Source organism: Melopsittacus undulatus, chromosome 11 (genome assembly GCF_012275295.1).
Source record: "Melopsittacus undulatus isolate bMelUnd1 chromosome 11, bMelUnd1.mat.Z, whole genome shotgun sequence".
NCBI classification, from domain to species: Eukaryota; Metazoa; Chordata; class Aves; order Psittaciformes; family Psittaculidae; genus Melopsittacus; species Melopsittacus undulatus.
In genome coordinates this window covers 2,027,578-2,043,425 of record NC_047537.1, presented here as the reverse complement: position 1 = coordinate 2,043,425, position 15,848 = coordinate 2,027,578, and the positions used below count along the sequence as shown (strand labels likewise).

Below are 15,848 nucleotides of genomic sequence, written 5' to 3'. Positions count from 1 at the left end.
CTTGGTACACTTGATCTGATTTTACTTCTTGTGTTCACAATCAGTAAATTTATCACTGTTACAGTAACAGGACTCCCAGGATGCAAGAGACTCGAAATCTGGCAAACCACATCATATGAACCCCATAATCATTTATTGAAGTTACTGCAAACCCTTTGGTCTGCAAAAGGTCTCTTCTCGATCACTGTAAAATCCAATTCCATGAGAAACAAGCATGTTTCTTCTGCAAACATAAGCTCTGCTTGGCTGTAATCAGTGTATTTTTCTAACACATCACTTTGGGCAATCCCCCAGATGTTCTCTATAGCGAAAAAAATGGTTATCCAAGGTTTTCCAAACCTGGAATTCTTTCAGTTTTCACAGTTGCTCTGAACACACACACACATACACACAGGGAACCCATGACAACCACAAACATCTGCCTGGCCATGGCCAGGGGAACACTGGTGGATAGCACATCAACCCGAGATGGAACCCCCATTTCCAAGCTGTCAGCTCCCCGCAGCACACAATAACCCCACTTTAGAAGAGCAGCTTTGTGAGACCCCACTGGAAACCTGGCTGCTCGCTTTGTGCCATGGCAAGGTATGAAACCAGCCCAAATGGGCACAAAATCAACAAGGTGATTCCCAACAGTGAAACATTCCGTGACTTTTCCCACATTTCACATTATTTCCCTGTTTTCCTTTGTCATAAAACTCACACTGTAAAATTTCTCACTATTGTAGGAGATCATAATTTTCCGCTTTAAATTTCCATGATGTATTTAAGTGCATGCAATACTCAAACACAGGGTAAAAAGCACAGATTTGTTTCTTTATATCCTATTCTCTACCCATTCCCCCAGTCAGCTGCCTGTACATGTACATGCACATTATCCATACGCATCTGCTGTACATAGCAGGTTAACCACGACATGCAAGAGAAGGAAAAATAAAGAAACCAAGAAGCATGACACAGTACCACTTTAGATGCACAAAAGCCAAGTCACAGAACCATTTATGATCTCCTGTAGGTCAGTATTTCAACCTGGAGTGTTCTGACTGCATTTATTGCACTATTTATTTCTGCTATGGCATCTCCTGCAGAAATCCTACACAGCTCCAGACCAGAGCACTGCTACAATGGGAATATCCATGAGCAAAGGAGCGGTCTGTGAACAGTCAGCTTGGATACAAGATGGAGTCAAGAATCAAATATTTAAGAGGCAAATATTCCAATACCAGATGCTTCCTTGAAACAGTTCTTGGATTGCAGGAAAGACAAGGGAGGACAGCAGAAAATGCAGGTGAGGGATCGAAAGGACTCCAGCTCTTTCACACAGGGAAGTGAGTGCATTGTGCATTTTAGCAGGCATGGATGGGAATGTTCAGGAAGATAAAATTATCTCCTGTAACCCAAACCCTCACTGCATGGCTGAGAAGCCCAGCTGCTGTTTTTCTTTCACCTCTCCGAGAGCAACAGGACCTAAGGCCAAGGTCTTCTGCAGAAGGACACTTGCCTACAATTACAGACCTGACACTACTGTGAAAGCCAAAGGTCTAAATCTTGCTGTCAAAAGCCATCACGTGTCAGATGGTTTCCTCCACATCAGGGCATGTCAAGGTATCACAGATACAGCATTTCTGACTGACACTGCCTGATGGAAGCCTTTCATTTTCAGTTTCTAAAAACTGATATAAGCAAATCTTTGGGGTTTATTCAAGGCTGCCAAATGCTACCTCTCCTTTAACCCACCCTTTCAGCTCTACACTGGAAATGCTCTACAGCCATTCACGGAATCCCTTTAAAGAAAAGTTGCAGTAAATGTGGCTTTCCCTGAAGGACCCTGCTCAGCAAGCTCCAGGCTCTTGTGCTGGGAGGACAGGGAAATAACAAGGCTTAATTTGGGAAAATGATTCTGGCTGCAGGGCTGGCCAAAACAGTTAATTCCCATGCTCGGTGCTGCCAATGCACAGAAAGAAACAAAATCCATCTAGATAGAACACAGCAGTGTCTGATGTGCCTGTGCTTTGAGGGAAGCAGCAGCACTAGAGGCACATCCCCGGTTCCACTGGCTTGTCTTCCATACGGAACACAGTGCCCTACTTTGAGCATTTGTGAAAACTGCAGCACACAAATCAAATCAACTCTGTCTTCCTAGATAGCAACCCCTGAAATATTACTCTGCACTGACCAGCACACTCCTTCTACTTGCAGAATCCAGAAGGAAAAAGCTTAGGAGGCTGGAATAGGGCAGGTAAGGAAAAATCCAGATTAACTCTTGTCATCTGAGGGCTTCAGAAATTCACAGCCCCTCCGGTGAATAAGTACAACTAAACCAAAGTAAAAGTTGTCATTGCTTTTTAAAGTGAAACATTTACTTAATGGATTCTGAAGTACCCTTTTGATATATGAAAATGCCACTACTACAAACGGTTACATCAGCCTATGTCCAATTTGGCATCCTTTTCAGACACACACTTTCCTTGGCACTTCAGTACTTCTGTGTCATTCCCCAAAATGATTCATGTAGGGTTGAAAGCAAGCCACTAGTTTGTTTCTTTGTAATGGAGTCTCCCTTACCCAAGCATGACCTTGATCTGCATGTGAATTTACACATAAATTTACCTGGAACGTGTGCCTGTCTCACGCACACACTGACATAAACCTGCACGGACATAAATAGATACAAATCCACTACAGAGCCTCTGTACTTTCTAACTGAGCTGAGGAATAAAACCAAGGTCTCATTTCTCCTTTATATCACTTGCATTTGCTCCAGCACTGACCATCCCATGTCAAATGCTTCATGCGATCCATCTGCACATTCCCTGCAACACATCCCTCCTGGACTGAAAGATCCTGTCATGGCTCAGACAGAAAAAGCAGCTTCGGCCACATGCCGAGAATCCATCTCAGTGTAGTGATGGCAGTGAAGGGCTGTGCTGAAGATGTGTGTGTGTGTGTAGAAGGAGGAGAGAGGGATTTGGGATACTACGGTTGCTATTGTTCTGTTATTGTTCACACAATGTCTAATGCGATGTTCACAGTGTAGTCCAGTGTGTGAGCATCCTTCCCCTCCCTCCCTCACCTGCAGCAGGCGGCTCTGGCTGCTGCATCTGTGTGCTATTTATATGCTGGTGCATCAACTTAGGATTTACTGGGGAAAAGAAAGCAGAGCAGCCGGGCTTCTCTGTACATGTTATCTAGCCTGAAAAGGCAGGGCTTGCACGGTGTACTCGCCAACAGATTAAAACTACCCCTCTTGGAAATTAAGCAAGTCTACTTCTATCACAGATGTGGCCCTTGCTCGGAATAACATAAGCAGGATATTAACAAGACCTGGAAAAATCAATATGCTCATTCTCTTCCACACCCCCTCCTCCCCACCCCCTGAGAAACGTCCCCTTACCTTTCATTGTCCACACTCCTGAAGCCAGGTAAAATGTGCCGGAAGCTGCTGTTCCTATCGAGCTTCGGTTGGCTCTTTGTCCTTTTGATGGAGCCTTTGAGCCGCCGGCTGAGGAACCCCTGTGGGGTGAGACAAGAATACTAAATTACAACCCAAAAAGGGAGAAAGGGAGCGCGAGCCCTGGCCCTGCTCTCCTGCAGCGGGTGCAGCCAGGCAAATGGTTCTCTCCAGCCGCCTTCATGTGCGGCCGCCAGCAGCGCAGCTCCTCGCAGCCAACATCTGCTCCCAGCGCTTGCCGGGGCCGGGCGCTGCGTCGGCGTGAGACTCCCCGAAGCCTCCGTTTCCCTGGCAACCATCAGCTCCCATAAAAATACTGTCTGAAAGACAAGACTCGCACATTGCAACTCCTGACGGGAGCAGAGGCTGACGCCGGGTTCCGCCGGCCCAGCCCGGCCGCTCCAGCTCGCAGGCTCGGGAGTGAGATGCTGTTCGCTGGGAGACAGGCAAGAACTTCATTACCTGCTCGAAAGCCTCCAGGTTGTCAGCCATGGTGGCAGGGCTGCATTCAGGTGTTTGAGCTGCACGTAAAACTATTCCATAGAGGCTAAGCACAGCGCCCGGCTGGGCAGCTATAGGCACTATCTTTACGGAGGAAGGAACTGAACGCAGAGCGCCTTCTTCTCCGCTGCGCCTCCTCCCTCATGGAACATAAGTCACGGATCCCGTAGTGCTCCTCAGCAAAGCCAGCATTAAACGTTTTAATAGCAAAGCTTCTAATGTCTTATTTGCTTATTGTTAGGAGTTAATGTTCTACATAATCTGAACATTACATTTAATCTCTTCCCTAAATAAGGCAATAAAAGTAGAACACTACTGTAGTGTCCAGTGTTTAGAGTGCCTGAGAACAGTAGCTGGAAAAAGGGGCAGCACTTTGAAGAGAAACCAGGATTTGGGGTGAAGCCTAAAGAAGTGTTCCTTTTATGCACCATCATACCAAAGAAATAACTCAGCTGGATACAAACAACTTGGCAAATCCCTGCACAACCTGAGGTTCTGCATGCACCACTTCCCTTCCCAATCCCCATGAACAGGGATAAGATATCCCCTGGATCAAGCACAGATTTTGACACGTATAAGGACAGAAATATGAGAAGAATGGGTATCTTTCCACTGGGTACTATGCCAGCATCCCAGATGTACCCACAGAGCACTCCTCCGCTCCAGGTGGAGTCTCAGTAGCTTCTCCAGTCAACACTAAGGAATGGATACAGGTCATGTAGCCTTTAGGAGCTCCCTTTTACAAATTAATACCCTTTATATGTCTTGTAGGAAGATAATCACAGTCTAAGTTACATCCAGCCTGTCATTTGTTCATGCTATTTAAACACTCCTTCCCCACCTAGGACATTCATGGGTCACATTCTGTTTTTCTCGGGTTGCACAATTCCCTCGGGCAGTGTGCACAGCTCTCGTTATGGAAGTGACTTTCCTGTTTGTTAGCACACCAAGAATTCAAAACATCTAACCCAAGGTGTTTCACAGTTATTAAGTGCCACCTTCCTTACAAATGAAGTATGCAACACACATCCATGTGAACTGAATATTTCTCCAGGAGCTGTTTGCATGATTGAAACAGCATGATGTATGTAACACAAGCCATCAGGTGACACACACTGCACCTTACACAAAGCCAGTGCCTAAGATAACAAAGGCCTTTTCAGAAGGCTTTTGTCCATGAGAAATTCCTTTAGAGAATTTTTATACAATAGAGAAACATGACAATGAAACAGCAGATTTGAGGATTTGCATTGTCTGGAACATTGCTAAGATATTTCCCTCGGTACTCAGACCTTAGCCAGCCTTGTACTCATAATACCAACATGATATCAGCCTCATACTCATGTTATCGACATGATATAACCCTCATACTATGGTATTGGCCTCATACTGGTGTTATTGACATGATATCAGCCTTACACTATGATATGAACTCTTCATGCTCTTGTTCCTCTGGCTGGATCAGGTCTCTGGTTGCTCTGGAGATTATCCAGTATTTGCTGGGAAGGAAAAGATCTAAAATATGCAACTGGCCAATCATGCAGGAGCAAGAGTGGACTTCCTCCATCACTGCAGCACAGTCACAAATGTGTCATTGTGTTACCAAGCCATCTCCTCACATCCAGTCACAGCTTTGAACTCTGGACTGGGAACTGACAAGGGAAAAACCAAATACCTTCTGCAGCAGATGATGATCTCAGCTTTCTCTCATTACCTTGTATTTCACATCTCGACAACTGTTAGATGATTCGTGCAGGATTCAGAAATGAGAATTTAGGGCTGCAGTAAGACATTACTTGCCTTCTGTTTCCCATTGTTTTTACATTCCCTGCTACCAGAAGAAGATCACACTGGGCAATTTTCAGCTTTCTTTGCTAGCTTCCTTGGGAGAATGAGATGTCAGAGATTTTAATGCTGATAAATGATGCTGCTATAGCAATACTTTGCACCTCCATAGTGCATGCCAGGGATCAGAAAGTCTAATGTGTGAATTACAATCTCCTGTAATTTTTAGAGGGGTAAGAAAAAAACAGAAGAGTTGGTCTCCACAAAAACAAGAGAGAGACAACCTGACCTGGGGTGTGACTGCCATGCTTTCCTGCTGAGATCATAAGAACATCATCATCATCCATTGCTTCTTCATTTATGACTTTAAAGCACATTTGACTCTGATCTCCAGACAAATGAGGCTAGTCCTACACGATGAACATCGCCTGCTTCTCTAGCCTAGCTGCATTCTTGTGGGTTCCAGTAATTAAAGTAGTGGCTTTTCTATTGTATGTTCTTTAAATGCTTTTAAGTTTACACTGAGAGCTGTCTAGGGCAGAATTGTGTCTTCCTATGTGTGGGCAGCATATACCAACAGTAAAAATATCTTAGGAAAGATTAAACTACAGACTCAGGGAGGTTCCATTCAGAACAAGTTAATAGACTCTGTGAAATGACAATAAATAGAAACCTGTAGAGCCCAAGCATCCCTTCAGAATCTGCCACAGCAGAAAACCATGAGACATCCCATCCAAAGTCCACAGAGGAGTGTGGCACAGAACTTAAATAGCCCAGCAAGAAAAAGACATACAGAGCTTGCCCTGTGCAGTGATTTCACTTGTTGAAGTCAAGGGCATTGCTTTTCTTGTTGCGTTCCTGCAGTTTTGATTCTGACATCCTCAAGTCTGGAACACAATAGCTCTAATCAGAAGAGCTGACTGAAGTTATATTAAGATACAAGGAATGAAAGCAAAAAAAACCCAAAACAAATCCTTTTGAGGAATGGCTTAATAACAATCACTGCTACTTCAGCTAAAGAGGGAAGCACAATTCAAACCAGGGCAATTCAGTCTGCTGGGATCTGGGTTGTTGTTTCCTATCTTGCTTGCCATCATCTTGCTGCAGATGGAGGAAGGCAGGACTCTCACTAAAAATTTTCCTGCTTATCAATTGTGTCATTTCCAATTACTCAAGAACCTGGAAATGATATTTTATTAAATTATAATCTTTTATTATTATATTTGAACATTTTTAATATTCCTTCCAAAGCATATGCGCAAGCCCATCAGAGTCGTATGCCTCTGAGGTGCAGGAGCTATGTACCTTCACACAGCCTGGGCCAATGATGAGCACACTAGAAGGAAGAGAGTGAAGAGAGGGGTACAGAACTGAGCATTCATGACAGCAAAATCCTCAGCTCTTGTTTTCTGAAAAATAAAGTACTGATGCAAGTCTTGTATCTGGCACTGACTCCCACACCATTAATGCTCATTTGCAGTGAACCCACGTGATAAAGTTTGGAAGATAACAAGTCAGCACCATGGAAACATAATATATATGAAATTTAAACATAATATATCAGTAAATCAAGGTGGATGCATCACAAGCAGCTTCCTTTGGAAACGGCCTGGCAGCTCTCAGCATGTCCTGAGCAAGGAGAACAGGGGCTGGCCAAGCCCACATGGGAAAGGGTGAGGGTTGGAACCGCGAGTTAGAGTGCTCTAACGGGAGCATTGAAGAAGCAGACACAGGTCCTGCTTTATGCTCTCATCCAAAGAGCACACAATAAACAGGGTATCACAAGAACTAGTGAACAGATGGGGTTATTTTCATAGTTCTTCCATAGCTTTTTGTTTCAGTTCAAGTAAATCAGAGGACTTGAGAGGATGTCAGGGAGTTTTTCACTACTCATAATAATGAAACTGCCACAAATAATTACTTGCTGTGAGTCTCAATGTGTAAAGCAGTATTTTGTATCTGATGTCAGGGATTTTTGTAGTATATAAGGGATAAGATTATGAGTGTAAAATTTGGAGTAAATCTTTTCTCCTAGACCCATCCTTATTTCAGGCTTTAGATGCTTAATTTCTGTTTTTATATTAAACTTAATTCTGGAATCAGGTCTTTTCCTGCTTTTGCTCTTCCACAGCACACGGGAATAGCCTTTTACTGAGGTTCCACTGAATGGATAATTAATAGTTCTATCTGTGACCCAAGTAGAGGCTTGCCAATGCTAAGCATCCTATTATAGCCATGAGTGTACAAGGTGAGTTTACCTGTCTCTACAATTACCAGTGTTAGTCTTGGCTTTCAAATTAAAATAGGAACCTCTTTGGGGCAGCATTTGATACTGTTTGTTACCAGGTAAAGACACCAAAGTGCCCACCTCTACTATTCCCTGCGTAGAACATGACTGCATTGAGCTACAACAAGTGCCCAAACCAGAAACCACCGAGTTTAGGAATCAAATGTCTCTCAAAGCCTAAGAATAGCAGTAATCCAGCGAGTGGTCTCCTGGCACTGATACAAGGAAGGAATGGAATTGCATGTATAGTGCTGACCTTTACGGATCGAATAGTTTTTATTTGCTCAGTGTATAGAGGCATGTGCATGTAAGTATATGTATCCCTTCAAAGACTTCATATATCATTTATTACTGTCAGCTATTTTGAGTTGAACTTCCAAGCTATAAGTTGTTTGCCCACCATCCAGTTCTCCTCCTGTCAGATGTGATCAAGGGCTCTATTCAGCAGGTGACCGAATGGACATCCCTGGTGAAGTCTCCTGCCCCAAAGAGTGCACTTCTAGCACATGCAATACCCAGTTCTACCCCCTGCCATGGGCAGGGACACCTTCCACTACACCAGGTTGCTCCAGGCCCCGTCCTGCCTGGCCCTGAAATGCACACACAGACTAACATTGCCCCTTCTGTTCAGGTGAGGCCAAACACATGACTTGGTTCAAGTGGGTGAAAAGTAGGTCCCTTGGTTTCTCTTTCTCAGTCTCATTTCAACATCTCAGGACCCTCCCCAGCCACCTTTTGAGCCCCTGAAGAAACACACAGATGAGGTGAAGTAAGGAACTCTCACGTGTGAGAGTGAGAGCAAGTGACATCCATCCATGAACCACCACTTCCTCTGACTGATGTTACATTAAAACACTATTCTGTATGGATAAGGAAAGCCCCTCTGAGACACGAGTGTCTTGGAGTTAGGATAAACCCCAAAAGAACAAAAACCAGCTGCAAAAACATTGCGTGTCCAGTGAGAGATGGCAACAAAACCTCAAATCCTCCTGCTCCACACGCAGGGCTCAGACTTGTGCTCTGGCACCCGGAGTTAGAGAGTAAACACAGAGATACAGGACTTAAGTGCATGAGAGGGTATGTGTGTGAGCCAGGCCATAAAGCAGTCCTGGAATGTGAGAAACAGCTCGTGTTGGTAAGTGCTGCTTAGCAACACTGCCCTTCTACGGCAAAGAGATTAATCAAATTTGCAGTGTCGCTGGAAACACTCAGTTCAGTCCATTTGTAAAATCAGATGGAGATGCACTGAGGCCCACAGGTCACCAAAGGGACAGTGTGGGTCTCTCTAGGTCATGAAACCTGGAATTACGTCGAATGAGAGGCACTGAGGGTTAATTATGAATACGGCAAATCTAATACATGGAAGTATCAGCAAATCACAGACAGAAGAAGCAATAGCTTTAGCACATAACATCTCATCCTTTTTCCATCTCAGGCCAAAAGAGGATTGCTGCTTATGGTCTATTTTTGTGAAGATTTTACCTATCCTGTTGAAAATGTCCCCATCACAGGTTCTTCTCCCACTGCACACAATGGCAGCCCTCAGTGCTGGAGAGCTCAGGACATTTCCCTATGTCCCGGTCACAGGTCCTTCTCCCACTGCACACAATGGCAGCCCTCAGTGAAGGGGAGCTCAGGACATTTCCTATGTCCCAGTCACAGGTCCTTCTACCACTGCACACAATGGCAGCCCTCAGTGCTGGAGAGCTCAGGACATTTCCATCATACTCAGCTAAATGTTTCTTGGCAGAATTTCCCTCTGTTCCTTTTCTGCTCTTTTCTAGCAGGGAAAGACTCTTATCCAGGCTCTGAAGAAGTCACCCCCAGCCAGCACACAGCCCTTAGTCCCTGACCAAGAGAACTACCAGGAACATTCAGGCAAGCCAAGGCCTTACAGTAAAGTAACAGAAAACTCGGGAATCCTCCATCTGCAATTCCCAGCTAGCACATGGAACAGGCAGGATGAAGGAATGCAACTACCAGGAAGGCTCCAGAACATGACTGCAGTTCAACAGCAGTTGTTATCCAGGGATCAGCTAATTCTTCAATTCAGATTCCTTTGTTCACCTATTAAAACACAACCACACGGCTCTGGAGTATTTGTTCACAGTTCCATAATCATCACACTGTCAACATCTCCCATCTGAACAAGACAGATAAATATTCCTTAGGAAGACAAGAGAAGGGTAATTGAGCAACCAGGGATGAATGATGCAGAAACAGAGATACAGGTAGAATGCAAGTAACTTTGAAGAGCAAAACCAGTTGTTTACCCAGAGAGAGGAGTGACTGGGAAAAACCTGCCTAGATGAAGCCAAGTGAGGATGTCACCTGGATAAGGATGTCAATGGAGTGAAACAAGTTTCCTATTTAACCATCCCAGAGGACAAGCTGTTTATATACAGAACTTCTTTGCCTTTAGTGAGAACAATCCTGATGGAAGCAGAGCACCTCCTGTGCAGTGCTGGGCAGCCCAGCTCCCCAGTGCTTCACTGAAGTTAGACCAGGTAACACCTTGCAGGAGCTGCTTGCCAGCTCCTGGAACCAGACTTGCTGTGGCCATCCCCAGACTCTGCTTCTCCTTGGAATGCTGGAAAAGGGACTCCAAGCTTTGCTTTCCTCTGTTCTTTCTCTCCTTAGAGAATGGTGCTCAAATTATGTTCCTGGCCATCTTTTGTCCCCTAGAACAAAGCTGTCACTGCTGAGCAGAAGTTGAAACCAAGTGCTGGCAACCACCATGGCAGGTTGTAATTGCAGCAGAGGAAAAACTGTGTCCTGACAGCCTCAGGACTAAGCAAAGTGTCTGATAGTCCCTGAAGATCCCAGCAGTGTGTGGATGAGAATGGTTCACACTGCTCATGAAGCCTGCTTTCTGCTGCAGTTGTGCCAGTCATTTAGAGAGCAAACAGAATGCTTCACTTTATCCATATTCTGGGACTTGTTACTGCAAAGAGGAAAACTGAGTAACATAAAACCAGAGACAATTCTCTATGTAAGGTTTTAAGAAACAAACTAATCCAGCCACAGTGAGGGTCATCAAGAAAAACTCAAGGGAACATCCCAACATCTATGACCTCTAGGAGAGAGTCAATTTTACTGGTACTTCAGAAAAAAGTAAGGCATTTAACCTTAATAGTTAAAGCAGGATGATCTTATATGGATCAATTTGGAGATTGAATTTCATACAGCCAGCAAGGAGAGGAGAATACCAACATTTAACAGTATGCCAGGGGTTGTCATGACTCCATTTCCCTTTATCATGTAACATGGGGAAGCCCAGAATCCTTCTGGTAGAGATGAATTGTCCCTCCTCAAAGCATCACAACCAACATGTGTTCATTTCCCCACTTTAGGCTTAGAGAAGGGTTTATTTTCCTACAAAGCTTATTATTTGTTTTACTGCAGGGAATTGCCTGCCTGTTAAACCAAGCCTCTGGAAAGGATGGCTGTCACATACATCCCATGCTCCATTCAGGTCATTTCCACGACAGTATTTTAATGGCTTCTCTCTGATGCACACCCTTGCTCATGCAGTTCAGATGCTGGAGCTCTGAAAGGAAGCCTGCAGGCAGTGTGCATCTGCACAACCTTCCCCAGGAGCCTGGAGGAGCTCTGCTCATGCCTTGTTTGCACCCGGAAAATGCCCATTCTCACTTGAGGGATGGCAGAGATGCCTGCAGTGATTCCAGATGCAGCTTCTCAAACAGCACAGCTATTACAGACCCACAGCCATCCTCCTGCTGGGGCAACCACCCACTTTTGCAGCAAATCCCCACTGCAGGATAGAAGGGCAGAAGCAGAAAAGGAATGTCCACATTTCTAAGAAAGACCACAGCAATTTTCCATGCACTTTTGAAGAGAACCATACTCACTGCATTAGACTCATGGGAGTTTAAGTGACTTCAAACACAATCTCCACACCCAGAACATACGCATCTGAAGCGTTACTCCACACTTTGAAAGCACATCCTATGGGTACAGAGACTCCGGTTGCTTATGATGTAGTTTTCAGCATTTGACTTTCAATAAATACAGGAAGTTTCACATTTACAGTCTCCCACATGCTGTACATGCAGGAGATTGATTTTACAACAGAGAGCAACAGATTCCAATGTTTCTGACACCTCAGGTATGGGACAAGGAGTGACTCTGAGATTAAAAGGGATAATCCCCAGTTGACAGAAAATTATTCACACTTCTATCAAGCTTTTTGTAGCATAATAATGACTTAAACACTCAATAGCAGCCGTGATTATTACATTCATCCTGCTTTTCAAATATAATTGTGATTTAGCTGAAGATAAAGAATTAAGGGGACACGGTAGCAATGTATATTTGGATGCTTGGTGATCCCATTCAGGCATGGAAACCAACCAAACTCTGCAAAGATTGATAGTCTCTATCACTCAGACTTTTTATAGGAGGCATCCAAGGGAAAACACCTGCAGGTTCTTAAGACTTCAAGCCTGTGCACAAAATACTGGCATATAACTACATAAAGGGACCTGCTTGCTGTGATAAAGTAATGCAGTGCAAGGCACATGGCCATAAACATCCGGATCCACAGTCCCTTGGTGCTTCTGCCATGGTCTAAGAAGCCCAGGAGGCTTCAAAAGCTGCACTTTGGAACCTTTACTGCAGGTAGAACTTAGCCCAACACCTTTATACCAGGTACAGAATCTGTGCATGAATAGTTGGGATAAATGAAGCTGCTCTTTGATTTCAGGAAAAGAGAGTATCTTTTCATATAATTCTTTTACAATACCAGAAATAAGAAAGTGCCTTTTAAAAGACAATCCATAGGAAGATCCAAGCTTCAACAAGCTTGCTGTCCAAGAAGGGACAGAGAACTGAGGGAATGCAGGTAGAGGTGGAATAGCAGGTAGGGAATACTGTCAAAACAGATTCTTTTGGCAGGTCCCAGAGGACAGGGAAGGCAGAGGTGTCTAAGTGACTTGCTACACTGACTATACAGCAGATAAACTGCAAAGCCAGGATTACTTCTCCAGAATGCTTCGTTCCTATGCCAGCACTCTAACCAGTCAAATATATTGCCATGCCAGCAGCCTAACCAGTCAAATGCATTGCCTCATGTAAGAACAGGTATCAAAGATGAGCAATAAACACACAGGGGAGATGAGAAAGCCATCTCCATAAATCTGTTTGCATTAATGTTCTCTTTTAAAGTCCACTTTTCCTATATGATAAACTGTTTCATGAGCGTGTTTCATATGTGCTTTCCCTGCTTTGATTGATGGCCCTGGAGCAGCACACGGATGTCATGCTGTATCCAGTCATCAGGCATCTCCCTCCTCATTTCCATCTGAAATCTTCAGAGCAGAGCAAACACTGGAGGAGATAACCCCATTTTGCACAATATTGATGACCAACTCGAAGTCTACAGAAAGGCATCGACATCAAGTCACTGCATTTTCATTGACAAATCTTGTGTGCTTTTAATAACACATTTCCCAGCAAACCAGCTGCTAGGCCAATAAATCTGCAGAAAGCAGTTGGTAGATGATATGTTTAGAATAAAAAATTATTATTATCCTTTGAATGCAGGGATTTGTCGTGTAATTTTGCAGTAAGAGTTACTCATTCAAATATGAAACTCATGTTTCAGGCAGATGCTCTTGGCTCCAAAGCCTTTCACCACATTTCTGAAGCTTAAATTGGAACATTTGTATTCAGCCATAATTACAGCTGCAATCAAACAAAAATGTTAGCTTTGGTAAAGGTATGGGGGATACCAACTGTAACACATCAGTCGTGCTTCTCTCCCTATCTACCTTTCTAGACAACTTCAATTCCAGACAATGGGGAAATACTGAAGATGAAGCTCATTTGTCCTAACCTCACAATTTATGATATGAGTACTTCACTTTGATTCACTTGCTTGCAGCTTTGGGAAAAGGCAGAAAAATTGCAGGGAAGGAATACATGGAACACACGCATGGCACGTACAGGGGTTACACCAGCCTTGCTCTCAGGAGCCTTTCTATCCTTCATGGCACACAGATCAGAGAGTATTCCAATTAAGAAAGCTGAGGACTGTAACAGACAATAATCCTTAGGAAGGGGTAGAAAGAATCTTTCTACTTGAAATGATACCACCAAAACTTGGAGAACTTTAGGGTGGTTTTATAAACCTGTAAAGGAGTTCTCAAAATGCCAAAGTCCCTCCTAATTCAAACAGAAACCAGAGGTTGGAAATGCTCACCCTGCCCTTTGAGACCGGAAGCTTCTCCCTGCCCCTCTATGCAAAATAAAGCTGCAAAGCACCCAGCAGCTTTTCCTGCTCCGATGGAATCACAAATATCCAACCATCAATTTAAATAGAACTCAAGAACACTCCCTGGTGCTTTTCTCCACCTTTATTCCTTTCCTTCTCCTCCTAACCTTGTACCTTGTGTCTGATCTTTGGGTTAAGGTGGTGAAGAGTGTGATGTGGGGTAGCACTGAACTACCCAGCTGACAATGAGGTTGCCTGGGTTGCTCACATTGAAAGCTTGCCAGGGATATAAACCCAAAAGAATAGCCTGCAAGGACTGGAGGCAAGTGAAGTTCATTGCTGCTTATCCCTCAAAATAACAAGACAGACACTGTAAGTAGCAGACCCTATTTTGGGTCTTAGCAGTGATTATTTCTTCCCTAATTATTAGCAGTGGATTTACTATCTTTAAAGCGGAATATTGTCAACCAGCAGGAAACTTCAATTCTATCAGGCAGCTTTAAGGCTTGTTCATTTATTCCTTAACTGGTTTGGACTCATTGCTAATTATCAAGGAAAGCTTCACCCGGAGCAGGTCTGAAACCAGGAGGTGAGCGTGGCCTGTGTGCTGTCCCTGGGTTAGAGCAGCTCTGTGCCAGTCATGCAGTGCTCTGAGTGCCATTTCCTCCTCTACCTCCTAATATTAGCAAAGCTTCCATTACTATTTGTAAATCTTTTTAAAGTCTAGACTTGACAGGCAGGTGCAGAACACCAAGCAAGGTGCATATATAGGGAAGTATAGGGGTGCATTTCTGACCCTGCTCTTCTGAAAGGGGCCTGCAGTGCTCACAAGTTAATGGCTGCAGGGATATGGGGCAGCATTACTTGGACACACTGATCTTTCATCCCATCTTATTCCATACCACATGGCTGTTCCCCAAGTATGTCTAAAACCATGGTCATGTCTGCTCCCAGTATTAAAGCAGATAATCAACTACTAAGTAAGGTCAGTACAGAAAGGAAACTAACCCCAGATTCCACCCACTCCTGTATAAGGCAGATGAGCACAGAGCTGGGCTGCACCTTTCCTTACACTACCTGCATGCCCGGGACAGCGGCTGCGGAGGTCAGTGCAGCTCAGGCAGACACTGCTGTGGTCCTGGCAGGAGGCAGAGTGACAGTGCAACTCCTCAGGGTCCAGCTGCTCCCTGAGCATGACAGAGTCAACAGAGCCCAGCACGTCACAGCCTGGAGCACACAACTGGGCAAAGCTCCCACCAGTTGCAGAGGTGCGATGGGAACCTGATCCTTTATGGCAACTGGGCCAGGCTGTCACATCATGGGAAGTGTGTGGATATGATCCTGTGAGTGGCAGGAAGGGAGGGAGGAGACCCGGGCGAGCAGAGGCAGGTCCTGCTGATCCCTGGGAATCCCGTTCTGCAGAGCTCCATACATGACTACACAGAGCGATGTAGGAAATGAAGAGGTGATGAGTTCTGCAGCTGATTTCCTTGTGCTTTGAAGAATGTTGCAGGTAAGATATGATTCCCTGTAATTATGTGGGAAGATAAAGACAGGAAAGTTGCTGGCAGAGCACCAGGCTCAGGAAC

General features: G+C 44.5%; 1 protein-coding gene across 4 annotated transcripts in view; it reads right to left on the bottom strand.

The window, feature by feature from the left end:
* Nucleotides 1-15,848, bottom strand: part of DAB2IP (DAB2 interacting protein) — a 131,347-nt gene that overhangs the window by 102,139 nt on the left and 13,360 nt on the right. For 3 of the 4 annotated variants that reach the window (XM_034067921.1, XM_034067919.1, XM_034067918.1), the window contains one exon: nt 3,395-3,513. In XM_034067921.1, the coding sequence (XP_033923812.1) occupies nt 3,395-3,513 (119 nt within the window). Of the gene's footprint in view, nt 1-3,394; nt 3,514-3,913; nt 4,012-15,848 lie in introns of those variants that run through there. The other variant, XM_034067920.1, reaches the window with a different exon arrangement.